The sequence below is a fragment of the Physcomitrium patens genome, chromosome 6 (genome assembly GCF_059467195.1).
Source record: "Physcomitrium patens ecotype Gransden chromosome 6, ASM5946719v1, whole genome shotgun sequence".
NCBI classification, from domain to species: Eukaryota; Viridiplantae; Streptophyta; class Bryopsida; order Funariales; family Funariaceae; genus Physcomitrium; species Physcomitrium patens.
The window spans coordinates 20,883,438-20,904,439 of NC_143415.1; the positions used below are offsets into that span (position 1 = coordinate 20,883,438).

The 21,002-nt window shown below is 43.0% G+C and overlaps 4 protein-coding genes across 6 annotated transcripts; all 4 read left to right on the forward strand.

Moving 5' to 3' along the window:
- The first annotated feature begins 372 nt into the window (after nucleotides 1-372).
- Nucleotides 373-5,311, forward strand: LOC112283929 (uncharacterized). 3 transcript variants are annotated; one of them, XM_073534537.2, is made up of 12 exons: nucleotides 373-520; nucleotides 771-1,236; nucleotides 1,484-1,573; nucleotides 1,878-1,956; nucleotides 2,578-2,646; nucleotides 3,204-3,248; nucleotides 3,358-3,399; nucleotides 3,544-3,656; nucleotides 3,881-3,923; nucleotides 4,058-4,120; nucleotides 4,580-4,627; nucleotides 5,097-5,311. In XM_073534537.2, the coding sequence occupies exons 2-12, from the start codon at nucleotides 1,124-1,126 to the stop codon at nucleotides 5,157-5,159; spliced, it is 768 nt and encodes a 255-aa protein (XP_073390638.1). In that variant the 5' UTR covers nucleotides 373-520; nucleotides 771-1,123; the 3' UTR covers nucleotides 5,160-5,311. The 3 variants fall into 3 exon arrangements, with proteins under 3 accessions (XP_073390638.1, XP_073390639.1, XP_024379106.1); XM_073534538.2 differs by having other exon boundaries at nucleotides 379-489; XM_024523338.3 differs by lacking the exon at nucleotides 373-520 and having other exon boundaries at nucleotides 553-1,236.
- A 423-nt stretch (nucleotides 5,312-5,734) lies between these two features.
- Nucleotides 5,735-9,759, forward strand: LOC112283381 (uncharacterized). The gene is made up of 6 exons (XM_090251555.1): nucleotides 5,735-7,504; nucleotides 7,699-8,155; nucleotides 8,279-8,328; nucleotides 8,451-8,881; nucleotides 8,969-8,989; nucleotides 9,169-9,759. The coding sequence occupies exons 4-6, from the start codon at nucleotides 8,750-8,752 to the stop codon at nucleotides 9,757-9,759; spliced, it is 744 nt and encodes a 247-aa protein (XP_090107681.1). The 5' UTR covers nucleotides 5,735-7,504; nucleotides 7,699-8,155; nucleotides 8,279-8,328; nucleotides 8,451-8,749.
- Nucleotides 9,760-9,768: 9 nt separating this feature from the next.
- Nucleotides 9,769-11,983, forward strand: LOC141044381 (protein NODULATION SIGNALING PATHWAY 1-like). Its single transcript, XM_073534536.2, has 2 exons — nucleotides 9,769-10,693; nucleotides 10,857-11,983. The coding sequence occupies exon 1, from the start codon at nucleotides 9,769-9,771 to the stop codon at nucleotides 10,681-10,683; it is 915 nt and encodes a 304-aa protein (XP_073390637.1). The 3' UTR covers nucleotides 10,684-10,693; nucleotides 10,857-11,983.
- A 3,096-nt stretch (nucleotides 11,984-15,079) lies between these two features.
- On the forward strand, nucleotides 15,080-20,966 carry LOC112283303 (uncharacterized). Its single transcript, XM_024521844.3, has 8 exons — nucleotides 15,080-15,509; nucleotides 15,632-16,154; nucleotides 17,272-17,802; nucleotides 17,989-19,001; nucleotides 19,128-19,256; nucleotides 19,672-19,872; nucleotides 19,979-20,182; nucleotides 20,302-20,966. Exons 3-8 carry the CDS (start codon nucleotides 17,532-17,534, stop codon nucleotides 20,440-20,442), a joined length of 1,959 nt encoding a protein of 652 aa, XP_024377612.1. The 5' UTR covers nucleotides 15,080-15,509; nucleotides 15,632-16,154; nucleotides 17,272-17,531; the 3' UTR covers nucleotides 20,443-20,966.
- Nucleotides 20,967-21,002: the final 36 nt, after the last annotated feature.

Consider the following 21,002-nt stretch of genomic DNA (forward strand, 5'->3'; position numbering starts at 1 on the left):
TTAGTAAGCATGATAAAGATGTGTTGTCTAATGTTGAAAGGTCATTGACGCCTCAAGATACACCCAAAACAATTTCAATTTTGAGTTACTAGAAATTGTACAGTAAGTATATATGTACACATATGAGTATGTGTTATGGTTTCATTTTTTGTCAGGTTTTCAACCTCATCATTCAACTCAAAGTGGATGTACACTTTTTTATGTTTGATAAACAAATATCAGTGGGATACACTAACATGTAGATTTAAAATAAAACAAAATAATTAGAACACAACCAGAGCAAGATACGGAAGGAATAGTGGTAGCAAAAGAGAGCACATTGTTACAGCAAGATAAACCATCGTGTTATTACAAAATGTCAAACAACTTTTTTAGTCGTATAATTCGTCATCAAAACAAATATCCATCAATTCTTATTTAATAAAGGAGATTTTAACATTGATAGTCTATTAATCATACAACATATTATTCCCATGCAAACCCCATCAAGTTAGTTTTATTGATGTTGATTACATGTTCAGTAAGTGGTTGAATTGAACAATTGTGGAAAACACACACAGTAGTTATTTCACAATACATGCATACACAGTGTTTTATAAATTTTACATGTATTCATATTTTTTTTCCCTTATGCTATTTGATGTTTAACCAGAGGAAAAAGGAAAATCACAAAAACAACATGGATAGATACTACACCAACAATAGTTACATTCTACCAATGCAAGTTGTAATTATCAGACATGTTAATATTTCCGTGTTTGTTTTTATAGACAATGCATCTCCACACACACACTGACAAATGAACTCTGCAACCACGTCAACAAAACTCAATACAAACTCACACTCTCCGAGGTAGTTAAAAGCTCATGCTGCAGCGAGCGGAGATTACCAACACCCACATGAACCGAAACAAGAAGCAGAATTAGGGTTTCGGCAATGTCAGGGTTCGAGACCAGGAAAACATGAAGTTTGGAGCAGATAGAAAGCATGAATTGATGGATGGGTAGACAATCACGCATAGATTGCTGGAATGGCGTCGATGGATGGGCAGGTTTCGGTGTCAAGGTAAGAAATTCGGCGTGACGAAGAACACTGGCACTGGCACTGGCAGCAGAGAGAGACGATGGAAATGGCAGCGGCATCAGGACGCAAACCCCTCAAGATGGGTACCAAGAAGGAAGACTTTCCTGCCTTCACAACCACGCAAGGCATTGCCATCGTCAATGAATTCCAATCGTGAGTCTTCCCCCTCCCTAGCGACAAATCACATCTACTGATGCTGCTCACATGATCCACCGGAAATAGGATTTCGAGAGGGCAATTGTGATGAGCTTTTTGCAGTTTGATAGCGCGAAAAGTTCGAAAATTTGGCATTATTCGGGCTTGGAGGCTTGGATTTGCTTGTGCTGAGAACATCCAACCTGACGACCTGCTGGATGTGTTGGAGATGTTATCACAAAAAGTGGAGATGGGGATGGTGCAGATATGAGGACTACTTGGACAGTCAAATCACATTGACGGATCTGTTTTATCTGGAGGACTTGGAGCTTGCTCGCCAGCTCGTCGAAATAGGGTACGGGAACGTCACTCGTTACGTACCGATTAAGTCTAAGAAACTGTGCATTCATACAAACTGGTTCATGCGAATAATTCCGTTGCCGAAAGCTCATTTCATGTGCGGATCAAGAGGGAGGTTGAAAGTTGCCTTCATTCCTCGTTCCATACACTTCATTGTGGAGGATCCAAAAAGATGAAACTCGTAAGAATATGGAAGTGACGAAGAAAACAACCACAATGCCATAAACGAGTTTTAGCTGTATGACTAAATATAGGCCGTTACCAAATTTTACCAACTGGCCCTTGTAAAACTGTTACAGGTACAGAAGCAATGCAGAAGTCATGTCAAGGGATGATTTTGCCCAGTACAAAGTAAAAGCTGAAGCTGCTCGTCAAGCGGTAGTGCAAAGTTGAACTTTCTTGTTGTACCTAACATAGGATGTGTTTGTTCATTCTAAAGAAATTCATTGGCAATAGAAGGAAAGGGTTTCTTCACGGACATAGACGGAGGATTTATCGTGGTTTGTTTGCCAGACACCTTGAATTTCTTTGCATGAGTTGGAAGGATTTAGGTGGGAAAGTGCATCACACAAAGTTAACTGAAATTCTGAGATTTTGCTACCAAGATATCGTGACTTGCAGATTACTGTTGGGGCATTAATGTAGTCTATTTTACAAAACTGCATTCCTGTGAGTACTAACTTCTTTAAATATTACGTCTGCTCTCCGCCACACCCCCCCCCCCCCACTAAATACAGAAATGAAAAACAAAATGAAGGGAGAAGAAGAAAAAAAAAAAAAAAAAGAAAAAAAAAAAGAAAAAAAAAAAACATATGTCAGGTTTTGATGAGTGATACTCTTACAGGACATGTTATCGTTTGCCAGATTCTAACAATTTAAGAGGAATGAATGACGTCAGCTGAACAATGTCATTTGGATAATCAATGTGTTTCTTTGTTGTAAGTAACCCCGCATTGCCTGCACTCAAGCTTCAGTACAAAATCAAATCCCATGTTGTAGACAATCGTCAAAGTGCCGAAGAAGCTGTTCAGTGCCGGAAAGGATGTTTCTGGTTACCCGTTTCTCAAGGTAATCAATGCAGCAGTTTATTCGAGCTACCAGTTCTCCGGCTCAATGTTTGCATGGAGCTAAGCTCCGTAATTCCCTATGGGTCCTCCATGTCTACTTCACTGTGTTATTGGCACTGACCATGACATGAGCAACTTCTGTGGGTTAGAATGAGCTTACAAAATTCAGAAGTTGTCATAGGTGATGCCGAAAATGAACTGATTAGTAAACTGTGAATGTAGCCTTGTGTGAGGAAGTCATAGGCTCCCACTTTCGTGACTGCAGAATTCGTTCAAAACTCCACAAAATCTTACCATCCCAATTGTTGCCACCTCAATCGAACATCCGAATCTTTGTCGAGTCTGTTTCTTTAGTAAACAAATGCTTGTTTTGGATTTTTGGGTTCTACAAATCAGGTTATAAAGTGTCTAAATTTACTTACGAGTTTATAATCATTCGCATGTGTGAAAGTTTTCAATATTTCAACGAGGTATAACTCCTTTGTGGTACTTGCAGCCTTTCATATAATAAATGTGGGTTTGATGGGTCTCTACTAAAGCAAAAGCTGTTGTGTGCAGGCCTTACAAGACAGAGAGCGACCTATAATTGAAGGCAAGTTGTGTGTATCCTTTCTTCGTCTGATCATTCATTGAAATTAAAGGCACAAGTCTAGACAAACCTCTGTTATTCCATATATGTACAATACTTTTTTTTCCGATACAAACACTGCAGACAGTGGTCTTCATCCGAGACTACACCAAAGCCGGCCACGAGGTAAACACGCTGAAACTTTAGAGAAGAAAACAATCGAACAGTGCAAATTGCCTCTTTTTCTTCCTTTTCATCTTTGTTTTTTACATGACATTTTTCTTTCTTTTCTTTCTTTTGTCGCACCAAAACTTGGTGAATGAATTTTAGGTGTCGGGATACATTGATTTTGCTGAGCGAATGAGGACTCAAGACTTGAAACCAGTGTTTCTCCTCAAGCGCAAGCTCCTCCCAGAAATCTACGATCTTTCTTACTATAATTGGTAGTGCACATTCTCTGGACAGCTTTCAGGTTGGTTTTAGCAATATATTGGACACTCAAATGTTTTTTAAAGGTGAGTTTCATTCACCTCCCGAAGCAATTATGCACCGATTCATTCCCCCGTTCTATTAATGTTTCGTCCTATTTAGAAAATGAAAAGATTTGATTTTTAATAGATCTATAACCACTTTCTTTAAATTTAGCTAAAATGTATGATGTGTGTAGGACAACAAATACTTCTCATACAACTTCAACATCGAATTGGCATGTACATTTCTCATTTCATTTCTCAAAGTTGCTGGCCTCTACTTACTTAGAATGATATTATAAATTATCTTCTTGCAAATTCATATTTGTATTATCTTGACTCGGACCTATTCATGATTTGGTCGCAAAATGAAGGTGATAGCTGAGAATGAGAACGGGATGCTGCTCAAAAACAAAATTGATCGCAAAGTCATGAGTGTAACAACCAACTTTTTAATTTAATTTAATTTTTAACTGTGGAGTATTTTAATTCGAAAAAATCTTCAAATCTCAAACAAGGATAATTTAGACACAAGTAAATTTATCATCAAATATATTTCAGTCAAATTATGTTTAATATTTGATGGTTTTTTTTAATGGTGTCAAACTAATGTTAAATTAAAACTTGTAATGTGTTCCTTAAAATACCAAAAAAACAAGACTACTGTGAGATGATTTTTTTCTAGTAAATATAAGTATACTTATTTGTTTACAGTTGATTCTGTGAAATGTGTCATACTGTTGACTTGTATGATTTAAGTATTAATGACAAAGAAAGTCCATGGTAAAAACTGCTGGTCAATTTATCAATTCAATTCTCTTCAGTGCCAACATTATTGTAATAAATATGACATCAATCCATCAGTATTCATACACATTTAGTTCGTCATTGTGCAGATGGATCCTAAGCTTCCTACTCCTGGTGACAACTCTACACGCACTGTGGTACGACAAATCCTCTTCACCGTTCCTTGAAACTATTAATTTATTAATTAAATTATAAATTTATTTAAAGTTAACATAATTGTATGTACATATTCCACACAAGTAAACTGGATAATAAAAATAAAATAAAACACTCAAAATATGAATATGTGTTTTTCAATTTAATATTTGTTTCTATTTGTAGATATTGAAATGGAAAATAGAAGTGAGAACCTTTATTTTGTGTATCAAATGACATAAGTATCATAAAATATTTCATCGAAAATCATCCCAAACTAATAAAAAATGTATATACTAAAAATTAAAATGATACATATGCGGAAATATTTCTAGCAACACTGTCAACACTAATTTTTGAACATGTATATATAATATTTTTGTTAATTTTATGATGATATCATATTTTGATGTCATTCAAGTTGGTAGTAAAACATATTCTAAAACAGCTAATTTAAAATTATTTTTACAGATCAAGTCTGGAGAATATGAACAAATCGTCATTTATGACCACACCACACGTAGAAAGCTTTGAATGAAAAAATATATATATTTGAATCAATATTCATCGAAGTGGTTCATATTATCAATACCCATTTTTCAGTGGAGTTTGCAAATTAAGAACGTTTTAAATGTATATAACAACAGAATTCATGTGTATATGTATACATATTTCATTTTTGCTTATTCTTCCAACAGTCATACACAGTTAATGGATTAATAATACATTGGATTTTTTGCAAAAAGTATTATTTATTCTTTAGTCACGTTTGATTATTTTTATTACCAAGTTTAATTCATCATGTTGAATTGGATTCTCAGCACTCCCTAATGCAGCCATATTGGTACCAAAAAACCATTGCCGTCACCACTATAAACACAGCTTCAACACATTGTAACAACTTTCATTGCTAAAGTCACAACCTATTTCAAACCTCTCTTTAAAGTGAAATTGCAGTGGGTCAAAACTACAAAGTCCTCAAGTAGCAATTCTTAGAGATTAGCTTGTAAGATCAGAATCCGAAGGGAGATAGCGAAGAAGAACGAGTGCTTGTATGGAAGACTTTTGAAGGAAAAGTGTGTGTGTGGGGGGGGGGGGGGGTCAAGGTAAAGTCACCCACCCAACAGAAGAAGTAGTACAGTGCTTCGGAGGATGCAAAAGAGCAAATGAAAGTAGTGACAAATGAGTGGAGATTCACTAGAAATGGCGATGGAGGTTCAGTAGAAATGGTGACGATCCAGTCCATCCTTTGGGTGATGGATAAGCGAAGCAGGAGGCGCTAAAACAAGGGAAGGGGGAAGGGCAGGCGTTGGTGGTCATTGAGCCTGGATTGGTGATTCGGGGGACACGCGTGGGCCCTCCCTCCACGACCCAGATTCCTGCCTGCCAGGGTCCGAAATGAGCGCCCAAATACTCGCCGCTTTCTCCCGAACAGTGGATTGTCGAGGTTTCACGGGTAAATGAATCGACTTGGCTTGTTTCTCCTCTAATAATAAAACTGAGTACCGGATTTTCGAGCCTGCAGCAGCCTCGTTTTTCACGCAAATCATGTACCGCCTCAGTGGTGATCCGTTTGGATGAACAAGACCTGAACTAGATTCCATGATTTGCACGCACTTCCAATCGTCGTTTCAACTACGGAGCTTGACAGTTGCTAGAATGATTTTCGATCCGCCACATCCACTTGAAAAATGCCTAGTGAACCATGAGACTAATGGAAGGCATGTTCGATATGAATGCGCAAGTGATCGCACTCTAGTTACTTGTATTGTCCTGCAACCAAGCGCACGGATGTGACTCGCTTTCCTGCATTCCCTGTTGATGGATCTTGCATTCAGATCTTGAAGGGATGTCGTATTGCACGAACCACGAATTCTTTAAGAATCAAGTTTTCCTTTGCATTTTTATAAATACAATTACTCTTGAAAAACTTACAGCGTAGGTCCCGAGTGTGGAGGCTGTCTGGTGACGATGGGTGGGGATGTGGGATCATTCTGGTGGGTAGGAAGGGGTTTAAAGATGGGGTGGAATCTATCTCCACAACGCAGATGCAGAATTCGTTGGGATTCTTCAGGGAATTACGGGGGATGCTGAATCGAAGCCTCCGGGGCACGGCAGTTCGCCCACTTGTATCCAGCACAGCCTCGAGGTGCAACAGCTAATTGATCGGATCCTGCTTTACCTTTTTCATCTCGGCCAAAATCTTCCTTGGAATCATGCATACAGTTGGAGGACGACGCCCGACTCGCACTGTGCGGTTTTTCCATCCAAATAAGCTTAACCTCCTTTATTGGGTCGGCGGGATGTACCCCCTTGCGATTGTGTGACGCTTTGCCGTTTACAGTGGGGGGGCCCCAGGGATTTTTTACTCTACGTCTTGGTGATGTTGGTTGTTTTCATCCTGCGGTTTCGTTGAATGACGCTTACAAGGAGCCCTCGTTGGGAGCTCCTCATCTGTGCAGGAGCGGGGCTTGCTAACAGTCGGCTGTCAATGAAAGCATGCATTCTCCATATCTGGAGTGCTCCAGCCTAATGCTCAGGGATCAAGACGACGGAGAGGGGTGGGTGTGGATGTGCATGGTAGGAATCTAGCTTTTAGGGGTGGAAATGGTCGCATCTTCTGAAGCCGACAATTGACGTTTCATCCTTCCTTCAAGATTCCCTTTGACTCGCCATCAAAGCTCCCTGACGTACGAACGCAGTGGGGGCTATCCCTGCGGCACTTGGTAATGTGCTACTGTGGTTCTACTGCTCATCCGTCGGTTCCGGAACAGAAGGCTCATGCGAGAAAGATAATCGAGTCGAAATTGGCGATTCATTTGGGTCCTTTTGGCACGATGCCCTGCAGTATTCGAGAACTCACTCATCCGAAGCCTCAGGTTGGTATCTGCTTTCCCGTGGTTTGACATTCTGCATGCCCGGATCTGAAGCTTTCAGTCCAGATTGGGTTTGCCTTGAACTCTGCGCCAGCATATGCTCGGTGCACGCAAGGTTTCGGATGTGCATGGGAAGTTATCAACTCTTGCGACTAGACCATCCGATTTGCATCTGTCTGATTGGAAATACGGTTCAGGAATTACCAACAGAGAACCTCTTGAAGATGGCTGAAATTGGCACTGGACCAACCTCGTGTCGATGCCCAGATGGTATATCTCAGATTCTGATGCGGGGAGACCATTGTGCTCTCAGAGCACTGAGTGTTTGTATGGCGGAGCTTAGCCATCTTAGACTGAACTCAGACTTTGGAGGCAACGCGTGACCCAAGTGGTAATAGAGGCAGTCTGCAGGAAGTCACGTGGGAGGGGCAATAAGATGATACAAATTAGGATTGTCACCGTCGTAAGACTATAAGCAAGTTGTTTCTACGTTGGCAAGCGCAGCTCCCGATGCATGAACGATAAGGCAAGAAGCATGGATGAGCATGGTTTTCGGAGCTTCCTGAGTTTTCCTTCCTCCAGGTTGATCCTAGACCCATTGGAGGAGGCACGATCGACAGCTGATTCTGATTCCCAAGCATTACTGTGATGAGGGTGGGCATTCTATATTCTTTTCACCAGCGCTGAGTTTACATAAACCGTATTGTGATATAGGGCTTTACTGCGGAAACTAAGTGTCACCTTTGATGACATCTAATACCTGACCAAAACTGGCAGACATCACGCCAAGTGGATGTCCCTCGGCATCCATTATCACAAAAATGCAGGTACTTCCACTGCCCCTTTTCTTATCAGTATGCCGGAGTTTTGAATCGTCTGATCTTCAATTCTATTTGACTGTCACATGAATTTGATGGAATTGCGTGTGGCACGGTTTCATGTGGCTCAGAGGTCTGCGGCGGCTCATCTTCCACATCCTGGAGTTCCATTCCTGTATTCGCTGATCTGTAAGAGTTCGAACTTCAATCGTGTCTCAACGTGGCCTTGTATTATTGTGTCGAGAAACAATAGACGGTGTACATTGACCTGTAATGAGAATGGCCAGTGGATTTATATACGTTAGGTCTGGAGAAGTTACATGCCGCAACGTAAACAGCAATTGAGGGATTGCTAGTTACGTAATTGGGACCGACTTGTTCTGTCGGATCCGGTGGAAATGCATACGAACTCGCGGCCCCCAATTTTCCCATGTTTGGGAATGATGTAATAGGAGGTGGCCAGCAAGTCATGGATTTAAGTGGAGGTAATCCGATTCAGTGCGGTGCCGCACAACCCTGGGTTAATCCATATAACAACCCAGAACCTGAATACGTTTATTTGGTGAGTCATACAACCTTTTAAGATACACTGCAGTTGCGCAAATGTAGTTTACAACAAGTATTCTAACGAGTTTGGTTTGGATTTCAGGTCTCGCCTCAGAATTCGCACGTAAGTAATCCCGACAGCTTCCTTCCCTAGAGTAGCCCTGACTTCCTGCAAGTAAATTGATTCATCTCCTCTTTGCTTAAGTGATCGTGATGCATTGTATTCTGCGTCTGCTGTCACTGATTGACGGCATTTTTCTCAAATCTACAGATAAGATACTGATTGTAAATGTCTTGTGACAGACGCTATCAGAAAATGGATACAGCAATCTCAGCTGCGGACCCGTCCCGCAACCAAATTACATGGTGCGACCCGACAGCAATTTCTTACCTCAACTCAACCCTGTACAGCAATTCAGCGCCCCGCACATGGACTACCGCTATTTACCACCAGCACAACCGCCTGTCTCTCACGAACCCTATGGGACGCTGAGCGATAATAACTTGCAGCAATATGACAACGTTTGGCAGAGTTTGGAATCAGATTTTCTTGCTCAAACGTCAGTGCAATACAACGATGTTCCGGGGGACAACAATATGATTGAGGTGGTTCATGGATTCCATGACCCCCCCGCACATATCTCAATTTCAGTGTCAAATGAAGTACCGCTTACTTCTAGGCCGGTGGCAGATCACAGAGCCTGGACCATGCCCTCGCATCCCATACCCGGAGTCGCCGAGAGCTCTGGTAGCGTCCCAGCTGAATACGGCAATACTTCCTCTCCCACGTCTACAAGGCAATCGCAGGAATTTAATCCTTCTCACGGGTTTGCTGGGCAGGGCCAAGTTCGCCGTCTTTCTGAAATGGTCCGGGACTCGGATCCAGGATTTTAACTTCCTGCTATGGAAGTCAGATCGGACTGCATGGATTTTTCCATGGAAGATACAGCCTCCGACACCGTTTCCACCACCGGCACAGGTGGAAACCACGCAGCTGCGCAACGGTCTTCCCGACCGAAAAGCAATTTCGAAGATCAGATGCAGACTAGTCATCAACAATATCGTAAGGTTTTAGATGATGGGGAAGTGGCTTGCGCTTCTGGGGGTAGTTCATACAATGAGTCCGATCCCACAGTCGACAATGATCTCTCCACCTTGATGGCACCCGGCCGGTCAGGCTTACAAAGCCTTGGTGAATCCAGTTGGGCTGTACAGCTGCTAAATCTCTGCGCAGCCGCCATAGAGAGCCAAAACGTCAGCAGAACGCAGCATCTCATGTGGGTGTTGAACGATTTTGCTTCCGTAGTTGGCGATGCCAACCAGCGAATCGCAGCTTACGGGCACCGGGCACTTTTTTGTAGGATTACAGGAAGTTTGGAAGCCGCCAAGACGTATTTGCGTCCGAAACATTATGATCAGGAGCTAAGTTTGGGACCCAAAATGGTACACCGTGCTCTTGTGAAATTTCACGAACACGTCCCTTGGCATCAAAACTGTTACTCTATCATGAGCCAAACCCTGCTGGAAGTCTGCGCGGGGAAGAGCAGATTGCACATCATTGACATCGGCGCTGGCAAAGGTATCGAATGGCCCATCTTCATCGACGCCCTCGTCAGCCGCTCGGGTGGACCACCGTCCATTCTGAGGATGACCATGATTAGGGATCTTCAGCGGGAAGAGCACAACTTGCGAAGTCAACTCAACTCCGAAAGTAGTGATTTCATGACGAGGCTGGTGAAATTTCCCGGCCTTCTCGGTTTGCATGTGGAAGTGAATATGGTGCGAAAAGCGCTCGAATGCGTCACTCAGGAGGCTTAATGACGGCGAGGTGAATCTTACAGAAGGAAACCAATCCTCATATTCCCCCGTCTGTATGTTCCAATTGCAGTGTGCCATGTTGTGGTGTACAGACTAGTGTATTCGCCAATGTCTATGGTAAGGTTCAGGAGGTGAGGCTTCTGAACTTTGAAGTGTGGTACTGAATTGTGCAGCTTCTAGCAGTCATCTGCCAATTTCGTCTCCACCGGCTATCCGAGGAGCCCGACACCAACTGCTTACCACCGCGCCTCTCCCCGCGCGACAAATTCCTCGACTTCTTATTCCAACTCAATCCCCACGTCTTCATCCAGAGCGACAACAATTGCGACCACTGCTCCCAGGATTTCCTCACGCGCTTCCGGAATGCGTCCGCCTTCTGGTGGAATTGCTTCGAGTCGATCGTCTTCGACTACAACGGGCGAGACCCCGACGGGCGCCAGATCAACATGGCATCCCTGCAGTGGCGCAATCCCCCCACCACCTTCACCTCCGTCTGGAAAACTCCGTCCACTTGCCTCAAAACCTCTTGCAAATACAGCAAGCTGCACAGCTAATCCCCTCCCCGTTCTCTCCCTCGCACACTAGGCATCCTCCGTTGCTGTTCATGGTTGCACCATTTTTATTTTTATTTTTATTTTTGTGTGTGTGTGTGTGTGTCCTGTTGAAGCTCCCTTCCTCCCTGACACTGATGGTTACTCGCAGAGGATTGTTGCCTCCCCAGTCGCGCATTATTATTATTCTGGAGCATTTCATTCATACTGTGCTTCCTTTTGCATCTGTGCCTTCCTTACGTCCCTCTTCTGTTTCCTCTTTCCACTGTCTTTTTTTAAGTGTGCATGGGGAGTGATGATGTGTGATTTTCATGGTGGTGAGGTTGGCGTTCATATCTTTATTCTTTTGATGCTCATAATGGGAAAAATAGATTAGAGTTCTTTTTACATCCATGTTCTTAAAGCAGGTTTCGGTTTGAATGAGTTACAATGCTATTTTCAAGGAGAAATTGCATTAAGATAAGTGAACGAATGCTTAAAGTGTATTAACTGCAATGCACCGAGAGAATCAATGCTCTTTTCTGTTGAATTGTATGATATGGATTTATCAAGACTCTCGTGCTTCTAATAGGTCCGTACTCTTGAAAATGATCTGGTTAGATATTTAAAAAATCTATTTTGAATTCATACAACTGCAAACTGTGCATAACAATTATCGAATGACCTTAGGGTTGTGAAATCATAATCTTCTCGCATAAAGTTTTCAGTTCCTTTACATTAATAAATAGGTGTTAAAATGTCGCATTCAAGTAGTACCCATCAAACATTCTAAATCACTACCCAATCTGTTCATGTTAATGGCATTGTGAGATTTTATCATTTCAGTTGTTCCCTACTCTGCATGTTGTATGCTTCTTCCAGATTGTGACAGCTCATCTTTCATGAAATTTTATAATATTCTGTATATAGTTGATCTATCTATCGTTTGTATACTTAAAATCGTACAATAAATTTAAATATATATTGGTATGATTACTAACGTGTGAGCGTAAATACCTCAGTTGTCTGTTAATATATGCACTTTCATTTCACGGTTGTTTGAATTGACGTATACAAATGCACTTTCATTTCACGGTTGTTTGAATTGACGTATACAAATATTTCGTGTGAATGAAAAAAAAAAAAAAAAAAAAAAACACACACACACACATATGGGTACGCATACAAATTTTATCGCCACAAGATTTCTCCTAGCGCTACCACCTCTTGTTTCCTTTTGTGCATTTTTAAGCTGATTCTGTGGATTTCATTTATTCTATTCTTCATCATAACGGGTTTTGTGGATTTATAAAACCATGTTTTAGAACAATGAAGTGTCTCTCATGTTACTATTTTCTTATCATCTTCCACTGCATGCATGCTTGGAATCTCATTGTCGGAGCAGCAATGCCTAGGATAGTTTGATGTTGTTTTCGAACCTCATGTTTGTGAAATGTTTCACATTCAGTTTTTTTTTTTTTTTTTTTTTTTTTGTTAGTTATGATACTGAAAACAACAAGGCCCGTACTGTAAGGACTTTATCCTTTAAGCACATATTCAAAGTAACAGAGTATGAAACATTGCAAGCTCCGAAAAACAACATAATATACAAGTTCGCAGTTAGGTGCTATACTTTTAAACAAACTCCTGAATGGTCAAAAGTATGTCTATCCAATGCTGTCGAGATGTTTTAGCTCCGCGACGGAGTATTTTTACGGATTTGGAAACGTATTACTATAGTTTATAATCAGTACAGCCAGTATGAAAAACTGACCATGAAACACGACAGATGTTCCTTTGTGTATACAACTTCTTTTAAACCGTATTGCTTTCCCGTTTTCTGTCAAAGATAACCGCGCTCTCTCGATCGAGCACATTTCAGAATTAGATACGGTTTCATTAGAGAGAATTGTAAGGAGATGTCACAAACAACATATAAAAATGCATTGGATTTCAATTACGTTGCTTAACTCGTGATTAAGCTGTCCATCGTCTCCCCTAAAAGCTGGAGTTCTTAACAGAGTTAGCCAAATTTCTATCACGAACCTCAGAAATCACTGAAACCAAATCCGCGCATAAACTCCGTTTGGAGCGGTGATGCCAGCAATTGAGGTGAAGCTTCCAGCGAGACGATGCAAATTAGCCAAAACTTGTGAGAACGGTACAAATGGAAATATCTATTTGTGGATGGTGCATTCCTGATTAACGGGGACCAAAAACTCAGGGCCGCTGATTGCTGTCCGGTTCACAAACTCCCAGAATTCCCTGAGGATCTGCGCTTGGTGTTGTTGAGCTATTGTTGCGCGTCATCTCAGCCAGTTCGTTACACCGAACTCCTATTCCCAGGGTTAAGGAATCCAACGCTTGCATCGGATCTCGGAACATTCGCACTACCCTCCCGAACCACGACGGCGCACATCTAGGTTACAGTGCATACGCTTTCAATTACTACGCGAAGTTGTCAATCATTCCAACAGCCTCTCTCAGAGTGTCGGAGCCCCTCCTCTCGCACAATGCAATGGTCGCCTTGCTAGCCCTAGAACACCCTGACTGATTGATTCCTCTTACACCAACCAATCTCGAACTATAATCGTAGCTGTCTATCGGGTGGATGTGTTCCGTCAGTGCTGCGAATGTTGTTTTGCTATCACACCTCGGTGTAGGCCGTTTGTGTGGAGCTTGGTTGCGGAGGCTTTGAAGGGCGGCACGGTAATAACTGCTCTCTGCGTCCCTTTCTTCAAATTCAAATTGTAACCGCGCTTTTTTGTGGTTACCAGTGCTTCTTTGTGGTTACTGTTGGGAACAAGAACATCCGTTTCCGAGCCTGGGGTTGAAGTGCCCCACATTTCATTACCATGTCCTTTTTTTGCATGTTTCTTCATTCGAGAAAGTAAATACTCGTCGTTTCATACTGAGACTACTTTTTGTTTTCTTTTGCCTCGTACAGTGACTTTTTTACTTTTACTTTTATAAAATATATATTTTTTGTGTGTATGTGGACAATAACGAAGGAAGCATCCGATGTGAAAGACAAATAGTGAAGAGATAAATAAAGGACTTGAAATTGCATTTCCATTGGCCAACAAATTGTGATTAATGGAAGTTCTTAAAAACAAACTCCGATGCGAGAGAATGTAGTTCACAAAAGATGTCCTCAAAGAAAGAAATCATGTGAAATTTGCATGAACCACTTTTAAGCCAATTTTGGGCACAATAACACGAGTTTGTGCTAATAATATATCCATAAAGTACTTCTTTTGTGAGGTGAATTTGTAAATCTCAAGGTTTCATAACTTAAAATAACTATTGACTTTTTAAACCACGTTTTCTTATTATTACTTGTTGACCTAAAGTCAAGTTCGGAGACAAAACTTCACAATCTATTTTTTTGGTTAATTTTACAACACTTACTTGAATCTAGCTGTCCACAATCTATAAACACTAGTTGAGTTCCATGTGCATAAATCACACCAACAAGAAACGGCCACGTCAACCGACGACACAAACCAGCATCCCGATTGAGAACCGGATGAAACTCGTACCTGGAGAGTTGCGACACCGATCACGGCTGCAGAACGGGGGTTGGTTGCGTGTGGGGAGAGCGAGCATCCAGGCGGAGCGCTATGAATGGATGGATAGATGGATGAATTAAAACCCACCATCATCGTTATCATCCATTCTCATCGATGCGCGCCCTCCATTTGTCCCCATCTCTGTCTCCCACGAGACTGGGCTGAGCTCAGTCTGTGTTTATTTGCTTGTTATTTATTTTGTAGTTTCCGAAAACTGAAAAGAAGGAAGAAAACAAACTAAACAGAGGAAAATCTTAAAAGGGATGTCCTCCGTGTCGAAATTGAAACTGCATTGTTACCGTTGTGACGCATTCGACTCTAGCGTGTCGACAGCTCCATGGAAACAGCCCCCTAGCGAATCTTGGAAGAGCTAGAATTCTTACTCCTCGGAAGCATTGGAACCAACACGACTATGCTGGAATGAATCAATAATCCATTTGCAAGGCTCTGTGATTGCTGCGATCCTAGCCTGGTGTCGCCCTCGGTGTCAGTGTTGTCAGAATCTCCACTCTAAATCCATTCTCTTAGCGCCTCCATCTCCTCGGTTGCAGTATTCCCGGAAGAACGGACAGACTTGAGATTGTTAGAGTCACTGGCAGCAGGAGGGGAAGGTTTCTCAATGCCGAGAAGAAGCCGGGCTCTATGGCCATGTGCGTGAGGGCTCGCACTTAAAGAACTAAAAGACACCGATACAGCAAACGCGAGCGGCTGGGACGGCTTCCGGGTGAGCTATTTATTCTTGGACCCTGCTCATTAGAATAGCAACCAGATGGGCTCCTCTCAAATTACACGGTTGGAAGGGGAATTGCGCACTATTAACTGACGAGCTGGATGTTTCGCGCGCAGCCACTGGCAGGTGGGAGATCGCTTCCTGCGGCGACGGAAGAGCGAGGGGAAGGTTTCTGGAAAATAAGAAGAGACCGCATGCGCTGCGCATTGTTTACACCTTTGTTGCAAGCTTCATACCTCTGGGGCTCCCGCGCAGATCCAGCACCGCCACCTGGGACTAAAGGTTGGGCGGGGCATGGCTCCATAGCCTAGCGCGACAGCTTCGCAGCTTTGGGCGCTAGGCTGCATCCCTGCTGTCGCTCTGTCATCATCCCTTGGTATTTTTCGATTTCAATCCCCCCTTCTGGCCTCCTCATTCTTTCCTGCGATATGGAGTTCTGATTCAGCGGTTGGATGTCGAAGACCCCCCCCCCCCCCCCAGTGAAGAAGAGCAAGCGAGTCGCCTTATGTATCCTCCCTCTCTCCTCCCCTCGAGGTGGCTCCGCTAGTTCGACTTGCAAGGAAGACGGGCATTGTGTTGATCGGAGGCAGCGTCGAGCATTTCTGATCTGGTGGCGGTTGCGACCCACTGAAGGGAGAGGTACTGACGGATGCAATGAGACTGGCTTCATTTTTGACGAGCATGGTCGTCTCCTTGTTGGTTCTCGACGCGAGTTGAACCTTAGTGACTGCGATTGCAGAATGCAAATGAGTGCTGTTGTGAATCGCCTGCTTGACGCAGGTTTCTGGGGAGCTGGTTGCGATAATTGCCAATTGTTATCTAGTCGTGATGTTTTTGCCCAAATAGTTGGAGATCCATGTGACGCTTGTCTTACTTATACATATTTTTGACTTCGAACGGGGTAGCAGGAATGAATTGAAGTTACGTGAGGTTTCAATAACGCCTCGCTTTGCTGTGTTGTTCCATCTCCTCATTCGCCGAGGAGGTTCTTATCTACCCAATTTTATCGATTACCTGTCCAGCAATGTATGGGGACTGCATGCTGTGAGGGTTTGTTTCTATCGTTGAGTGAAAATATGACTAGGATCCTGCAATGTGGTCGTAGCCTTGGAAAGAATTGCGCCGTTTAATTCCGTGAAAGCTCATTCTGTGAGGTGGTTGTGCTCGAGCTACATGTTTAATCGTTTTTAAGATATTGATAGTTCCAAGCATCTTTGAATTGTTCATAGACGGCGACACAGCTGGGTAGTCTTGTAGTCAGGCGGAGGAGAAATTATCCTGCTCGGGCCTGTTTGAGAAGGTGGTCTGATCTCCTAGACACGGAAACGCGTTCGAACGCTCTTCCAGCCGACCTTGGTGTTTCCTTTCTATCTGTGAATATGGAAAGACGTTGTCGCGTTCTATCTACTCGATCAGTTAAAATGTTGCAATGGGGTTAAATGCTAGGAAGGAAGAGTCTTAGTGCCGTTTATTTTCGTACTCTTCTTTTTCCTCTTGATTGATTGGTGCTTTCTGAACTTCAGGCGCAGTGCGAGGAGATTCTTTACGGTGTATAGTTCTATTATTGCACAACTTAGTTGTGAAAACTTAGGAGCTGTCTTGGAATTAACCGAAAGCAGGTGTCTGAGATTGTTAAAAGGGGAAGGGGTGGGTTTTTTCAGAGTAACATTAGCTTTTCCGTTGTGGAAATTAAGTATTTTAATTTGTAGTTCTGATTGGACGCTAGCACAAGGCTAACATTAAGTGGTGTGTACAGGGTGGTGGCATTCTGGCGTTGGCTATTCTCTCAGCATCCAACGTCGACTAATCGGTCTAAGTGAAGTCAGGCAATCGAGCCTCGCCTTCTAAACGATTTCGGAGAGTTGCAGCCCACATCCCCCTACGCAATGGAGAGAAGCACAGGGTTGCATTAGAAATGAAGTTTTATGGTGCTTTCGAAGCTGCAGGTTGCAGAGCAAGTTGCGTCAGAGTTTTGGTGTCGATGTGATTGTGAGGTGTTCGTGAGCACCTTTCATCATGGGTGCAGGAAAGGGTTCTGGAAGGGGCAGCCTGGAAAACCTGAAAAGAGCTGGGCGGACTCTGTTCTTCATTGTTAACATGTTGGGGTCACTATTTTTGTCGTCCGGTCCTCTCCTTCTCTGCATCGCAGACATCTTCACCGTCGTCTCCGCTTTTACTTGCTGCAAATTGTGTTTCTCTTTCAGAGCTGATTGGGCAACATACAGCTTTCGGGGGTCCCTCGTCGATATCCCTCTACTATCGTTGGGGCGCTCTCTTGCTGCTCTTTGTACGTTTTCCCACTCTTTAGAAACACCCGTATTCTACCATTATATAATAACTTTCTCATCGATCAGATTCTCCCTCAATTATCTTGAGTTTGTACAAGATGTGCTTCGTATATTATTTGAAGCTTTTGAAATATTCCTCATATGTTTCGGTATTACTTCCACTCATAGTGTGTTCTTATCTTCAGGCGCCTATACCGTCTGTGGTGCACCGAACCTCTGCCATGGTCCATACCTGGGCATCACCGTAATTTCTGGGATTTGTTCCACAATTTTTCTCTCTGTGAAGGCTTCTATGCTCGATCACTTCGTAGCTTCCACGGCGTCACCTGTTTCACTCAGCGAAAGGAGGCACAGGACCACATTGCCATTGCTCTTTACCTCGTCTGCTGTTTTCGCATTGCTGCACATTATTGTAGCTTACAGGGCTCGATGCCAGATCCGGCGCAAGATCTGCTTTGATAGACCAAACGTAGAATCTCCAAGGAGATTAATGTCCATGGGCTGCCTGTATCAGCATATTCCTCGAGTTTCTTCGCCGACAATTTCCAGGTTGAACGATTTAGAGAGAAATATGATGATGAATCCTCAACAGGAAGATTACAAGGATCTGGCTGCTCACCTGCTTGCAGATCATGATAGCCTGTTCATGAATCTGAAAGGGCTTCGCGTACACTACAAGTCTGTGGAAGGCAAAGTGCCTGCTGAAGTGCCGTTAAAGAATACTTTCGAAAGATCCGAATTGCCTTCATACACACGGAGTTTGTCCGCGAAAAGTTCAGCAAGTTCTTCGGCATGGGACCCCCATAAGCGCCCTTATATTTCTGGATCTGGACATACTACTATTTGGACACCACTTTTGAGAAGCTATTCAGGCGAGAACTTCTCAGGATATGGCTCTCCATCCTGGAGGAGTAGTTCCCCGGCGTTGAATGGATGGCCTGCCATTATGCAGCATACCCATCAAGGGTCTTTGCCGTCAAGGAAAGGACACACTCAAGAAAAATCATCAGGGGTGGTCTTTATTCATAGTTTTGGAGGTGGGGTATTTTCATGGAGAAATGTCATGGGCACTGTGGCTAGAGAGGTTGGTTGTAGGGTTGTTGCCTTCGATCGACCTGGGTGGGGTTTGACAACTCGTCTTCAAAGATATGAATGGGAGAAAAAAGGGTTACCAAATCCTTACGAGTTGCAGTTCCAGGTACTCTATCCGTGAACAGAGCTTATTGATGTTTGTCATGGAAAATCGCTTGTTTGTATCTTTCTCTCGCTCTCTCTGAAATTTTAGTAGTGGTACATATTTTCATACACGTTCTCATGGGTACAGGTTGATTTGCTCCTTGCCTTCTGCCAAGAGCTAGGTTTGACCTCAGTCGTTCTTGTGGGCCACTCGGATGGAGGCGCGCTTGCTCTTATGGCTGCCGCCAAGGCTTTGAAATCAAAAGAATATATCCAGGTTAAGCCTGCAACTTCTTTGGAAACAAGTCCCTTCAATCATGCTGTCTCTAATGTATGACTGACGCACATCATGAATTTGTCCAAAATAAATTCCTATTTCACTGTGTTGTCGAGTTATCTAATATCACGTAACATGTGAGAAATTTTGATATTCATTAATGAGTTGCTTTCTAAAAGTATTGATTTATTGTCCAATCTTCGATTTTCTTACTTACAAACTCCTTGTAAGTAATCAAGAGAATCTAAAATTGAATAAAATTTCTTGAAAATTGAAATCGAAATGAGATTTTATCTATTTCCAGCTGACGTGTTGTACTTCGTCTTGACAAAGTTCTGCAGTGACTTTGTAGTTTCAGTACTTAAGTATGAACTAGTGGCCTACTTTTTGACGCCCTACGTGTCATGCTTTGCAGGTGGAAGTGAAAGGGGTGGTTCTAGTGGGTGTTAGTTTTGACAAGGAGGTCGTCTCATCAACTGCCCGAGCGTTGTTGCATACCCGCCTTGGTAGTCATATGTTGAGACCGCTCCTACGCTCAGAAATTGCGCAGGTCACTAATCGCCGCGCCTGGCATGATGCCTCAAAATTGACCTCTGAGATTTTGGATCTTTACAAGGTAAGCTTTACTTGTTTGATTCTTATTGATTGTCAGGCATCTGGCAGTTGTTGATAATATCTTTGTCAGAAGCTCTGGTCCTGATTTAGCCTAATTTTTGGTGCAGGCGCCTCTTTGCGTTGAGAATTGGGACAAGACCTTGTCCGAGGTTTACAAGGCCACCTCGGCTGCTACAGTATTGCCCGTCTCGACTGCAGCTGAGTTGGTAGGATCCATAGCAAGCGTGCCTGCCTTGATTGTGGCTGGGGTTCAGGATAAGGTGGTACCCATCAAGAATGCCCGGTTCTTGACATCACAGCTCCCTAACTCGGTACGTACACGTGGTATCTGCTGCAAACAGTCGCTGCAACTTCCACATCCGTGTTGACCTGACCAAAATATTTGCCGCATTGGGAATGGCACTAATCATATTTTATGGTGTTTCTGCAGAGACTTCTGGAAATACAGAATTGTGGGCATTTACCGCACGAAGAATGTCCGGGTGCTTTTCTATCAGCTATGATTCCTTTCATGTCTTGGCATCTTGGTAGCAATGCAGTTCATTCGGAATCGGGACGGGGGACTAATTAACCTGAGTTTTTCACATAGCGAGTGAACTTTGCGGTTTTGTAGCAAGTAGCCAGTCTAGCTGTCGATTATGTACAGAGCTTTTCGAAGATGCCTTGTGGTCCATATATTGGGTTGAGTAATGTCTACCCCATTCCACCAAATGTCAGTCAGACGGGGGCGAGATGCTGCAAGTGGTGTCCCATCCTCACTACCAAATTTCGGCAATCCTCTCGGTATTGGGAAAAGAGCTTTCAAGTCTCGCCGAGTGAGAATGCAAGATCTTGTATTCTAGTGTAACTTAGCAGCAGCCATTCAGCAATGAAGATAACTGGGCATTGTATCAGCAGACTCTTCCCCTACATCTCTGTACAACGATCTTGGTCTTCGCTGTAGAGATAGGCTCTTCACCAGAGTGTGCTCTTCTTTCCACTCTCTTCTAAGAGTGCTCTAGAAACATAAAATCACCTGGTTCATTAGTGTTCTCCAGGTCTGTTTCAAAACTTGCGATCAGTTATTTTTTGTGATCAGAACCACGATATTCTCCATGATGACGTACAGAAAAGGATATAAAAAGTTCATGT

Bases quoted from the DNA above. Each gene is read 5' to 3' on its own strand.
- LOC112283929 (XM_073534537.2), top strand. From the start codon at position 1,124: ATGGAAATGGCAGCGGCATCAGGACGCAAACCCCTCAAGATGGGTACC. The intron at 3,249-3,357 runs GTATCCTTTCTT...CAAACACTGCAG, and splicing joins TAATTGAAGGCAAGTTGTGT to ACAGTGGTCTTCATCCGAGA. The intron at 4,121-4,579 runs GTAACAACCAAC...GTCATTGTGCAG, and splicing joins TTGATCGCAAAGTCATGAGT to ATGGATCCTAAGCTTCCTAC.
- LOC112283381 (XM_090251555.1), top strand. From the start codon at position 8,750: ATGTTTGGGAATGATGTAATAGGAGGTGGCCAGCAAGTCATGGATTTA. The intron at 8,882-8,968 runs GTGAGTCATACA...TTTGGATTTCAG, and splicing joins AACCTGAATACGTTTATTTG to GTCTCGCCTCAGAATTCGCA. The intron at 8,990-9,168 runs GTAAGTAATCCC...GTCTTGTGACAG, and splicing joins TCTCGCCTCAGAATTCGCAC to ACGCTATCAGAAAATGGATA.
- LOC141044381 (XM_073534536.2), top strand. From the start codon at position 9,769: ATGGAAGTCAGATCGGACTGCATGGATTTTTCCATGGAAGATACAGCC.
- LOC112283303 (XM_024521844.3), top strand. From the start codon at position 17,532: ATGGGTGCAGGAAAGGGTTCTGGAAGGGGCAGCCTGGAAAACCTGAAA. The intron at 17,803-17,988 runs GTACGTTTTCCC...TCTTATCTTCAG, and splicing joins GCGCTCTCTTGCTGCTCTTT to GCGCCTATACCGTCTGTGGT. The intron at 19,002-19,127 runs GTACTCTATCCG...TCATGGGTACAG, and splicing joins CTTACGAGTTGCAGTTCCAG to GTTGATTTGCTCCTTGCCTT.